Here is a 12630-nt window from a genome sequence, read left to right on the forward strand (position 1 = left end):
ATTGGAATTTTCTACTTCATATCGGTTGGGTTCTAAAAAATAGCACATTGTGACCTGTTAATTTCAATAGAGATTTAATGATTTTCCCCCAGAAGAAGTTGGCCTGGAGACAAAACATTTGTTTCTTTCTGTCAGAGGACACCTCACAGGCATCATAGAGAGTAAATGAGACTGAAACTGTAAAAGTGGAGGGGATAAAACTATGATATTTCCTCTAAGTCACTTGTGTAACATCACACTTTTGCAATTGATCAATTTACATGTATAATATATATAATGTGACTTAATGCAGCTGCAGCTCCCCTCCGTCTGTCTCGACATTATAATCTTCAGTCACCATGTCCTTGGTAACACCTGGGTAAACAGCTTCAAGGGAAATTAAACAGGATTAGTGAAAATGCACGGAGTACTGATCCCTTCATCCCCTCATACCCTGCCGCTGGAATAAACAGCACAAAGCATATGAAGAGCTTCTCTCTACAATCTGTAGCATGTGGGGGGGGGATTTTATTTTATTATTTAGTTTAATAAAACACAATTTACATCACAAATGTAACTGAATTGAAAAACCCACAGTTTGGCGGACTGGGGAAAAAAATAAGCGAAACAATTCAGATGTCAGGTCATTCTTTCCCCCCCAAATTGCATTAAGAAGTATTTTGGAAGAGAACTTTTCATGGCTGGAGCTCTGGGCTCTCCATCCATCCACCATGAGTTGCTGTCGCCCCCTGCTGTCCGTCTCTGACTGTGCCTCCTCATTTCAGATCAGCCCTGACGACTACAAAGACAGCTCCTTCACCCAGCGCACGGAGGAGGCCGACATCGATGTAAGACGAGCACAGCTTGGAGTGAAACAGAGAGTATTTTCAAAGAAAGTTGAGTTGATGTGTGTGTGTGTGTGTGTTTGTGTGTCAGACCAAGCTGAGCAGACTGTGTGAGCAGGACAAGGCAGTGAGGATGCAGGAGGAGAAACTGCAGCAGCTGCACAGAGAGAAGGTACAGCAAGGTCAGCTGTGGATCAATGTGTGGCGTCTCTGTGTGGATTCATATGTTCAATTAGTGTGTGTGTGTCTGTGTGTGTGTGCGTGTGTGTGTGTGGCAGCACACGCTGGAGACGGCCCTGCTGTCTGCCAGTCAAGAGCTGAGTGAACAGAGTGGCTCCAACCCTGCAGCCCTTCAGAGTCTGCTCCAGCAGAAGGACGTGCTGCAGAACGGCCTGCTCAGCACCTGCAGAGAGCTGTCCAGAGTCAGCACTGTGAGAGAGCACCCCAACACACACACACACACACACACACAGCACATCCAAAACACACGCAGCACGCCCCGACACACACACAAGCACCCCCATGACTCGCTTCACTGTCATGATTTGAGGCCATTCAGTCCAATAACCCTTCTAAGTCTAGAAGAGCCACACGATTAAATGATGTTATCCCCCTTCAAGTTTGCCGGGCACTCAACTGGAAGTTAGCCAGCTCAGTTAGCGATCTATTTTCAGCTGGGAAGTCGAGCTTTTTTGGCGACATAACACCACTGAGCAGCTTTTTTTTGGAATGAACAGGGCTTTGCCTCCCAACACTGTATCCAGTAATAAGTCAACCTTACTAAGCTGCATCCCAAATTCCTTCTTTATTTATGCGCCACCACCAGATGTTGAATTGCACACGTTCCCATTGCAGGCAAAAAGCCGATCGTAGCAGGTTTAAGTGGATGGAAGGATGTTTGACCAGTGGAAAAGGGCTATATGATAATGGCTGAGATGGTGACTTGTTTTGCAGCCTCAGTAGGAGACACATGCGTGTTCTGCATCAGCCTCAGACATGTAGCCTCTGACTCTGGCTCTGTTGTTAGGAGTATAAAAGCAATTTTTGCTATTGAAATGGTTTTGGAAAGTAAGGTCAGAATCAGGGATAACGGTCTGAGTTTCTGACCTGTGAGGAGAGACGGGATAAAATAGAACAAGTGTTTTTCCACAGAGTCCAGGCACCAATAGAGAAGGTAAGACAAACAGACAGACACGAGGCTCAGAATGTCCCATTAACCTGGTTCTTGTTTCTCTCTCACACTGACACTCTCCTCTATCCATCCATAGTGACATATTAGCAATGTGTTGAAAATCTGTGCCTGTAAACACAACATAGCGTATTCATTCTCGTATGGAATTATACAAGATGGGTGGTTGGGAAAGTTTGGACACGCACACACAGTCCCATGACCCGACTGTTGGCTGGTGTCCTGGTTTCAGGAGCTGGAGCGCTCCTGGAGGGAGTACGACAGGTTGGGGGCAGATGTCACTCTGGCCAAGTCCAACCTGCTGGAACAGCTGGAGGCTCTGGGCAGCCCACAGGTAACACCAACACACACACACACACACACACACACACACACACACCAAGTGGTGGGGTGATCAAGCTTTTAACAGCATTTATCTCCGTGTGTGTGTGTGTGTGTGTGTGTGTGTGTGTGTTCACAGACAGAGCCTCCTAGCCAGCGGCACATCCATATCCAGAAGGAGCTGTGGAGGATCCAGGACGTGATGGAGGCTCTAGCCAAAAACAAACCCCAGCGGAGCACAGACAGCAGTGAGACTCTCCAAATCCATTCACATCATGTCATTTATTTCATATTTATCTGGTGTGATTTACATTGAGGATGGTGCCATATTACACAACAACAAAACATTCAAGGAACAACATTTATGTAAAAAGCCTAGCTGTGATGTCAGAGTAAACCCAGTTCCATCACACAACTGCAAATGCTTTCTCAGGGGTCTTTTGCTTTGGAACAGTGTAAAAGTCCCATTTCCCCTCTCTCCGTATTCCCCATGCTCGGCAGGTTTTCCTGGTTCCAAACCACTCTCCAGTCTACAGAAGAACGAGGTGAGGCAGCCCACACTGGGCACACCAACATCCACATTGCAGCACACATTCTCAGCTCTTTCATATGGGATTTAGCCTCTGCATTAATTAAAGCTCCCTTTTAAAGACCGAGGGCCTTATTAAGATGGCCTATAGCACGTGGTCTTTAGCGCAGCACCCTAGTGCCTGTAGGACATGTCCAGTTAAACGGCGGGCGAACCGGCCACAAAGTGCGGTGCATGGTGCACTGAGCTGATATTTAGACTCGGAATGGGTTTGTTTTGGGTGGAACAAAAATCTAACCAATCATAGTGTCGTCTCCCGTTCCCTTTGAGAGCCAGGTGCACCGTGGCCTGCACATATTAAATGCTGCAGCACTCGTGAGGGATGTGGCCCTCGGCTGCTGGACCCTCTGCCCCGCTGTTTCACAATCATCTGTCCCATCAACAGCTCTGTTTGACTGCAGACGAAAAAATACACAGAGGATGAGGAAGAGCACTGCTGCGTCCCTCTGTGTGTGTGTGTGTGTGTGTGTGTGTGTGTGTGTGTGTGTGTGTGTGTGTGTGTGTGTGTGGATCTGCCACAACATTTGTTACAGTGACATGACTGTGTTCATGGAAATGTTTCAAATAACTGAGAGCATCCTCTCAAATCATAAAATCAGAGTGTATGAACGGTGTGAACCCGCCTGTGTAGGAGCATCTAATGAGTCCTTTAAAGATCAGGAAACAGACTGCAGCTTTGACTTTAGACCAGCTTTATGTTGGTCCGTGGTGCTGTCACTTTCTGCTGCCTCAACATAGCAGTCCTCCATCAGATGGCCTGACCACACCTCATTTTAAAACCAACATGTCCAGGGGAGCACAGGTGGGTGCAGGTACACTTGCAATTTACGCAACCTGGACGCTGGGCATGAAAATGACGACTGTGTTGGTCTGAAACTAGCTATGACACTTGCTGTGCACTTGCCCCATGAGTCTGTGATTTTGGTCAAGTAGCCATCAGGCGTGTGAAAGTAAGTGGATTCACCTGAATGTCATCAGGTTGACTATCTGAGAATTAGCATCAAGCACATGGCTGCAGGATTCACCAGGAACATCTGGACGGGTTCCTTCACGTTTGTCAGTTTTTTTGATTCATTTGTCAGTTAAAGCAGAAATAGACAACTTTCCAGTTTTCCTACCCCCTAACGGTACCTGCTGTAATACTGCTGACTGTTCTGACATAGTGGTTTAAAGCTGAAAGAAGAGTGACGTTTTGTCTTTTTTAGGCTTTTGATTTTGTTTTTGTGTAAATGAAAACATGTTGTGTGTATCGAGGGAAATGACACTTTTTAGTGGAGCTGTTAAAATCTCATAGACATTTGAAGTGTGACTTCTTCTTCGTGTGAGAGTTCAGAAATAGAGGTCAACCAGTGTGGCTTTTTCAGGGCTGATACTGATACAATTATTAGAAATTGAGATGAAAAATTAATATTTGGGACTGATATTCATTTGCAATAAAAAATTCAACTCTTTTTGCCAAAATTTCAAACAACCAGCGATGAAATGATCACACGAAATCTTCATGTTTGATGCTCTGACGGTGAAAAAAGCTTCTTTGAATAACTTTCTACATTTCCTGCTTCAAAGTGAACTGAATGTGATGGATGACATGGTAAACACGAGTGTGTGCCACAGTGTACGAAGACAGAAATGGAGGAAACTAAAATGGAAATGCGCAAGTTAACCTAAAAAGTAAAGTACTTGTGTGAATGTACATACAGCCGGTACGTGTCATTACTTTCCACAAGGACCAGCAGCGTCCGACAGCTGTCCTCAGTGATAAAGCCACAGTGCACTGGCTGCTCACTAGGGGTGGTGAAAAAAGTCGATTATTGATTAATCGCGATTATGATATTGACGATTATGATTCGATTATTAAATTTCCAAAAATCGATTAAAAACTTTATTTATTTATTTATTTATTTATTTATTTTTAATAGTAATACAAACTGGAGACCTCCTCTTACTGGCTTGCTTCCGCTACATGGTCCACAGTCTGGAGCCAAGATATGTTATTCCATCCCGGAGCTTTTTCACACTTAAATCGATTCCAAATCTTTAAAAGGAGACAAACCTTTCTGTACAAGTGTCCCTCAACTCTGCTCACAGGGTAGCAATAACCTGCGATGCCTGGACATCCAGAGCTACAGTCTCATATGTGACCGTTACAGCTCATCATGTCAGCAGTTAATGGAAGCTAATGTCCTACGTACTTCAGACGAAAGCTATGGATGATAGCCACACAAGCGCAAATATGTGTGAGTTTCTCAAAGCAATGGCAGACGAGTGGGGAATAAAGAAACACGCCCTGGTTCTCGTCACCGACAATGCTTCTAACATGAGTCCGGCTGCTGAGCTTGGCAGCTTTCTTTTAACAGTGGAACACTACATTTAAAACAAAGTAAAAAATAATAATTTGGATATTACAGTTACACTATACAATATTGAAGGTGCTGTGAGGTGTTACTCAAAAGAGAAGTAAAATAATCCAGCAGCTGACTGATGTTAAATGGAAGATCAATAATCGTTAATAATTGACAATCGAATCGATAATCGTTAATAATCGAAAATCAATTTGTAATCGAATCGAGACTTCAATAATCGGAATCGAATCAAATCGGGAAATTGGGCCGATTAACCACCCCTACTGCTCACACACAGCTGGTGTGTGTGGGTGCTGCTCAGGAGCAGAGGTGCAGTCAAGTCATGTCACATGATTTCTTTGGAATGAGGCCTGCTCTGTTAACTGTCAACAGGCAGTGACGCTGCTGCCACTCAGTCCTCTCAAGGAGGGTGACAACGTGCCCCCCCGCCCGCCCCTTCCCCAGTACTATGACTCGACAGAGCGGCCCCCTCACGTGCCCCCCCACCACCCACACCCCAGCGGCCGCCTGCCCCCCCACACGCACCGCCCCGAGGACCGCAAGGCCGGCTCCAGGAACGGAGCCCACAGCGTAAGAGCCGTCATCCCCTCCCCTGTCTGCCCCCTCCATCTGTGAGCGCCATCCATCAGCACACCGAGCCCCGCACATGAACGTGTCATTTCACTAGATTCTGTGTGCTCACAACATCATTTTCACTTGTCAACTCCATCCTAAAGGCTGATTTCATAACCACTGAAGAGATCCATTCCTCAAGCCCCATTCTCATACATGTCATTCAACTCAGTGTGTCTCTCTGTTTTGAATCCAAACTGCATCCAGCCGTCATCGTCACTCGCCTGCAGTGTCACAGTCGCACTCTTGGGTCTGATGTGGAATTTCATTGTTATGAGGCTGATGTTTCATTCTGTGTTTTGTGTGTGTGTGTTTGTTGATGCTGAGAGCCATTTACTGCAAGTGTGTGTGTTGGGTGAAAACCTTGTAACTCCAGCTCATGCATTTTTGTCTTGGACAGTAGAGTAGAAAGGATCTGATGTGATCTAAGAATCAGTTTTTCATGTTTGCTTTGCTTATTAGCTTGAGTGCCAATGTGAGGTAGATATTAATAGGGCACTGTGTAGTTTTGTAGTTTTACGGAATTGTAATCTTTACAATATTAATGAGGTAATAACCCAAACGTTTTCCATAAGTGAATAAACAAGCTGTTCTCAGAGGAAAATAAGATCCCAGAACACTGTTTGAAGCTAGAAAAGGTGGCAGGGTCCGCCACATATTAACAAATGAATACAGTGCAAATTGTGTTGTCCTATAAGGACAGTTTGTTTATTCAGTCATGAAAACAAAGAGAGTTTGTTTATTTAGTTTGTGTAGGCAGAGACAAAAAAATCAGCCAATGAAGATCTCTCATCGCTCATTAACATTTCTTTAACAAAACTGCTCCTTTAAAAAAAAAGTGTGTTTATTTAAATGATCCTCTATAGCTGATGCCATGGACATCAGCTGATCATCCTGCGGGCCACACCTGACACACGACGCATATCTAATGATGAAAATGAGTTGCATTAACATACATTAATGACATTAATATATATATTTTAACAAAAGATTATTATAGAAAGCAAAACTCATTTACAATGACAGGGATGCAAAACATTTTTTTTTTTTCTTTTAAAATTGCATTTTATTATATGATTATATTTTATATAATCGCCTTATTTTTCATGAAGAGCTTATTTGTACCCTGTGGGCTGATCAACGGTCTACAGCTCATGAAGCGTGTTCTTAGATCCTTAAAAGTTAACATTTGGGATATACAAGGTTTTCACCCAAAGGCAGCATTAAGACTGTATAAGTCATTAAGCTTTGTGCACAATACTGTTCAAAGGTTTGGAATCACCTGCCACAAAAGCTCAATTCAGTACAGTCAAATGACTACTCTGATTTTTCAGTGGCCTTTGTTGCTTTTAGGCGGTAGAACTAGCCATCATCTATCATTTTTAATACTTCTATATATTATGTTGTGTATTCATTAGGAATAGACTCCTTTATAAGACTGTGCCATGACTTCATTGTCAGAACAACACCCTTGATCCAAAAAGCAAAATATTCTTCCTGGAGGTAAAAGTCGACCAGTCTCTTGTGTTTGATATCCATATTTCCATCTGGAAGACCAAGAAGGAGACACCTAGGATCCATATTGGAACATCAAAATTAATAGATAGATCAATCAATCACAACACCTCATTAATACCTCATATCAATAATCATTATCAATTATTATTGAAAGAGAGAAGAAAAGCATTCATTTGTGTAATTCACCCATTCCATCAGGGCAAACAGAGGACATGTGAGAAAACAGTGCTGCCGCATGGTGTGTATACTGACGGAGAGCCGTGTCTCCCCTTTCCCTCACAGCAAGCTCCGGACTACCGGCTATATAAGAGCGAGCCTGAGCTGACCACGGTGAAGGAGGAAGTGGACGAGGCCAACGGTGAGGACAAGGACAAGACAGAGAGCTCTCCCGAGAGTAAAGACACTGCAGCCTTGAAAGGTACTTTCAGCTACTCATTCATCCAACTTCTTCATCCATCTGGATCTTAACTTCCTGTAGGCTTCATCTACTCATTTCTATCACAATACGTACAATGCAGACATTAATGGCATGTCTCTTTAATTCTCTGTTGAAGAGCAGACAGAATTTTCCAAGCCTATTAGTAGAAACACATTCACATTCACAGTATGCAGACAGTATGGCCGACCTATTAGTGAGTACTGTCGAAATTGCAATACGGCCTCTTTCAGTATCCAAAGGAGCTGTATTTATTGTAGCCACTGTAGTCTATTCTGAGTCTGCTGTGAGTTATCTCAGTAATCACCACGCACACAGTTCTGGTTTTTAAGCCTCTTTTTATTCAGCTCACACCAGTATGACCGAGTGATGCACTCCAGGGACAGATCGCGGCTCGTGCCTCCATCCCAGGTCTATCATGCTCCTGCAACTGCTACAACTGAAATTGATCGTATCAATGGCTGTATCAAACATTCCTATTAACACGGACCCAGAAAAGTCAGCAGCTGTTATCAGAATCACTCAGAAGAAGTTTAGAGGCCGTGATACAAAGAGCATCTGATTCACACGACGTTCTGTGATCACCAAAGCAGATCGTATGTGTGTACTGTATATCTCTGATCCAGCAGATTTGGTCAACCAACAATTAGCTGCTTGTTCTTCAAAATGAGGGCTTGCTGATGGGCTGTGATGTTGTCACTGGATGTCTCCTGCTCTTCTGAACATTACTGTAACATGTCGTGTATCTTCAGTGAAATGGAGCATGGTTACATGTGCATTCACAACATGAAGCGATTAGCCCGACTGCAGTGTTTGCTTGCTGATGTGTGAGTGACAGCGTTGCCTGCCGTCTCATTGACAGTTCCCCCCTACCCGGTGGGCATCGTTCCTCCCAGGACCAAATCTCCCATGACCTCTCCCGAGTCCTGCACCATCGCCTCCTATGTTACCCTGAGGAAGACCAAGAAGCCTGAACCCAGATCAGTAGGTTTTGCCCTGGGCATCAAGAGAGACGTAAAATTGCACTGATTCCCATTCAGCAAATGTGGCAGAGCCAGCCTGAAGGATAGCTGTTTCCTTTGACTCAGAGCTCTTTACATTCCTAATCTGCTCCACTAACAGCATTTACACTAACGTGTCACTCTCATTGAGGGCAGACAGTGCACTTGCTTTAGGAACAGTTTTCACACGTATGATATGCTTACAAGTGTGTGAGCTAGTGTTTGTCTCCTTCAGTGAACTTGACCCCATAAAACAGCCTCCCTCCCCTCGAGTGACAGAGTCAGACAGGGTCCTGTTTACTGATGGTGATCATGCAATTATGTAATTTAGAGCTATAGATTTATGCAAACACAGAAACTGATGTAACTATCCCTTGTGGCTGTTCTGCCTACGATCACCCACACTACACCTACACTGCACCACTATACCACAGGTATGAGATGTACACTCTGACCCTCCACACTCACCCACAGATTTAGAAACGAGACGAATGTCCAAGGCCTGTACATACTGACACATATGGACTGTGGAATGTTTCTATCTAATGCCTGAAAAAAAACCACTGAGTCATTTCGTGTACAGGACCGTCCCAGGAGTGCGGTGGATCAGACGGGATTTGGGGAGCGGGAGGTGGGCAGAACGAGGATGAGCGTGGAGGAGCAGCTGGAGAGGATGAGGAGAAACCAGGAGGCCTCGTCACTCCGAGAGAAGAAGAGAGAAACCCCGTCACGCTCGCCCTCCTTCAGCAAAGACAACCCTTTTGTTACCCTACAGGTACACACACACACACACACACACACACACACACACACCTTAACTAGAGTGATTTATTTTGTAGCATTTTAAATCTGAGTTAATTCAAATGTGTGTGTGTGTGTGTGTGTGTGTGTGTGTGTGCACATGCAGACTCGGGTCCAGGCAGAGGGGGCCTGCGCAGACCCTGTGGAGCTGGAGGCAGCTCTGCAGCAGCTGCAGGTAGCTGCTGAGGCTGGTGGGACCCACACAGAACCTGCCCCAAAGGTTCATGGGATATGTTTGTTTACACTGATCGTCTGCTAACCATAGCCACAAACGTTTCATGTACAGATTTCAATCATGTTCTTTGCGGTGTTTCAATCGGTGGCAAGATACAAACAGACAAACAGGTTATAGTCTTTACATAAGTACTGCAGGGAACGATGCACCGTCGCGCACATATCTGATGATGACTGGGCCAGCAGCTCCTGACATGATTCTATTTCCATCTCCAGGAGGTGCAGCAAGCGGAGGAGGTGAAGAGTGACGAGTGTGAGGGAGTGCAGCAGGGAAGGGAGGTGACCCTGCAGAGTGTCGAGGAGCCGCAGGCTGAGTCCAACAGCGTCGACACCGAGGTACTGTCCGCACAGCCAGGGTAGGCTTGTCTGTGGCTCTCAGCCCCCAAGCCCATTCGGTGCTCTAGTGAGTTTTTAGCAGCAGTAGGTGTGTGTGTGGGATCGAGGGCTAAACTAAAGCCTCTATTGAGACACACACACTTCTTTACATTAATCTGATGGCCATTGAACGTGACAGTCCCTTTTCAATAAGAGTCACAACAGCAATCTCTCTAGGTCGGACCTGAACATTTTTGCCACGACACAACGCTAAACTGAATGCTGTCTGAGAAACACAAGATGCAGCAGCAGCACAAGGTGAAACGTGCAGAGAGAAACATTTGCCTTGTAACCTGGGTTGAGTGAGTGCTGGGCTAGAACGAGTATACAATACAGATAATGTATCCAGTATCATCCAAGTGAAATATGTCGGTGTATGTACTCATGATAAAGGCAGATATTATTGGGAAGCTATGGAAGTTCATTCGTTCGAGTTTGTAAAAACGGCGTGACTGTCAATAGAAACAGTGATGTGTAAAGCTCAATTTTGAGGCAGTTCTGTCAAGGTTTTCCAGTGAAATGATACATGAAGCAACTGTGATAACCCACGTCTGTTTTAGGCTTAAAGTAACGTCATCCAGCTAACCCCACCCACTTCTGATTCAAGCCACACCTACTTCTTGTTAAGCCCATTCCAACTGAGCTGGCTCATCCTTCATCACCACCGTCTAAGATCACCAATACACTCCTCATATCAATATTCACCTCCGATGCAAAAAAAATTAACACATTTGTTGAATACATTTAATAAATATGATGATGAGCTGCTGCGGAGTTAAAGGAGAACTTCGGTCGATTTAAACATGCAGCTTCATTGCTCAAGCTACCCTTGACTTGCCAGTACCGAAGACGCGAACAAATTTGGTCCAGCCATTACAGAGCTCCGTGAACGCAGATTTAGCATTGAACGCTAACAGCATGGGGTCAGAACTTTACACTGTGTTTTAAGCGTCCTAACATGCTCCACATCTCACACCAAAAGTTATGCAACATCAGCAGACACCTTAGCACACAGCACTGTAGCGTTTATGACTCAAAATGAATAAAAAAGTAGTTAAAATAGTGTGTTTGTGCAAGGAGCTACTTACCTGTTTGTTGACATCTGCGTCTTCCGGTAGCTAGACCAAACTAGTCAATCCGTCGAGCGTGCACTTACTCCCTCACTGGCGGAGACAGAAACGTAATCCAGCATTTTCGTGTTTCTGTTCATAATGTACATGTCCATGTTACAGCCTGTCATGAGCCATGAGCCTTACAATAGCCTGTTAAGCCTGTTAAGTGCACACTCGGTGGATATACTAGTTTGGTCTAGCTACTGGAAGACGCGGATGTCAACAAACAGGTAAGTAGCTCCTTGCACAAACACACTGTTTTAACTACTTTTGTATTCATTTTGAGTCATACACGCTACAGTGCTGTGTGCTAAGGTGTCTGCTGATGTTGCATAACTTTTGGTGTGAGATGTGGAGCATGTTAAGACGCTTAAAACACAGTGTAAAGTTCTGACCCCATGCTGTTAGCCTTCAATGCTAAGTCTCCGTTCACGGAGCTCTGTAATGGCTGGACCAAATTTGTTCGCGTCTTCGGTACTGGCAAGTCAAGGGTAGCTTGAGCAATGAAGCTGCATGTTTAAATCGACCGAAGTTCTCCTTTAAAACTGCACTTGTCTTTTCAGTGTGTGTGAACATTAAACCAGAGTAGTGTTTGCTGAAGAGTCTCAGGCCAGAATCCATGAGAACATCATAGTTAATGACACAGACAGCAGGCTGACAGGTTATCCACTCCACTCATAAACAGGCATGTTAGTCATTTGATATAAACACTTATGGGATAGATGCACACGGTGTCTGGTGGCCACCGGTAAGCGGGCACAGAGTGGTCTGCTGGAGGCTGCAGGGGCAGCAGGTGGAGAAGACGCAGGAATTCTAACACGTAGCCTCACTATACTCGGCTCCCTCTGTTAAATTCACCATCTGTAATCCCGGCCATGTCTGCCACACAGCAGATAATCAGCCATTGTGGCCGTAACATCTCCGAGTGTAATCTGGGACAATAACAGAGGATTTGTGGGGATGTGGAAGAAGCCAGGTTGGCTTTAAGGGTTTTATCTCCTGGATTCAGCCAGGGCTTCTAGCTGGGTCTGGGCTGTTCTCCAGCGGGATGCCACCCGGAGCTCCGTGGAGCTGAAGACTGTACCCACAGCAGTCCGCACTCCACGGCTGAGACAGGAAAAATATACTTCTTCTCTCAGTCTTTGAGTTTTTTATGCAGTTCTTATTCGGGATTTTTCTCTTTTGTCATCCATTTGCTCAAAAACTGATGTGACTCATTTCCTCATGCATTTCTTTTTTGTTCTTCATTTATTTA

The 12630-nt window shown here is 44.8% G+C and overlaps 1 protein-coding gene across 21 annotated transcripts in view; it reads left to right on the forward strand.

The window, feature by feature from the left end:
- The window catches only part of LOC115595208 (pleckstrin homology domain-containing family A member 5-like), a 234431-nt gene that overhangs the window by 215193 nt on the left and 6608 nt on the right, over positions 1–12630 (forward strand). For 18 of the 21 annotated variants that reach the window (XM_030439372.1, XM_030439374.1, XM_030439376.1 and 15 more), the window contains 12 exons: positions 765–827; positions 916–996; positions 1103–1255; positions 2246–2347; positions 2474–2582; positions 2836–2879; positions 5659–5856; positions 7699–7834; positions 8715–8836; positions 9437–9628; positions 9761–9874; positions 10105–10224. In XM_030439372.1, coding sequence (XP_030295232.1) covers positions 765–827; positions 916–996; positions 1103–1255; positions 2246–2347; positions 2474–2582; positions 2836–2879; positions 5659–5856; positions 7699–7834; positions 8715–8836; positions 9437–9628; positions 9761–9874; positions 10105–10224 — 1434 coding nt within the window. Of the gene's footprint in view, positions 1–764; positions 828–915; positions 997–1102; positions 1256–2245; positions 2348–2468; positions 2583–2835; positions 2880–5658; positions 5857–7698; positions 7835–8714; positions 8837–9436; positions 9629–9760; positions 9875–10104; positions 10225–12630 lie in introns of all 21 variants that reach the window. The other 3 variants (XM_030439381.1, XM_030439394.1, XM_030439373.1) reach the window with 2 other exon arrangements.

The sequence above is a fragment of the Sparus aurata genome, chromosome 14 (genome assembly GCF_900880675.1).
Source record: "Sparus aurata chromosome 14, fSpaAur1.1, whole genome shotgun sequence".
NCBI lineage: Eukaryota > Metazoa > Chordata > Actinopteri > Spariformes > Sparidae > Sparus > Sparus aurata.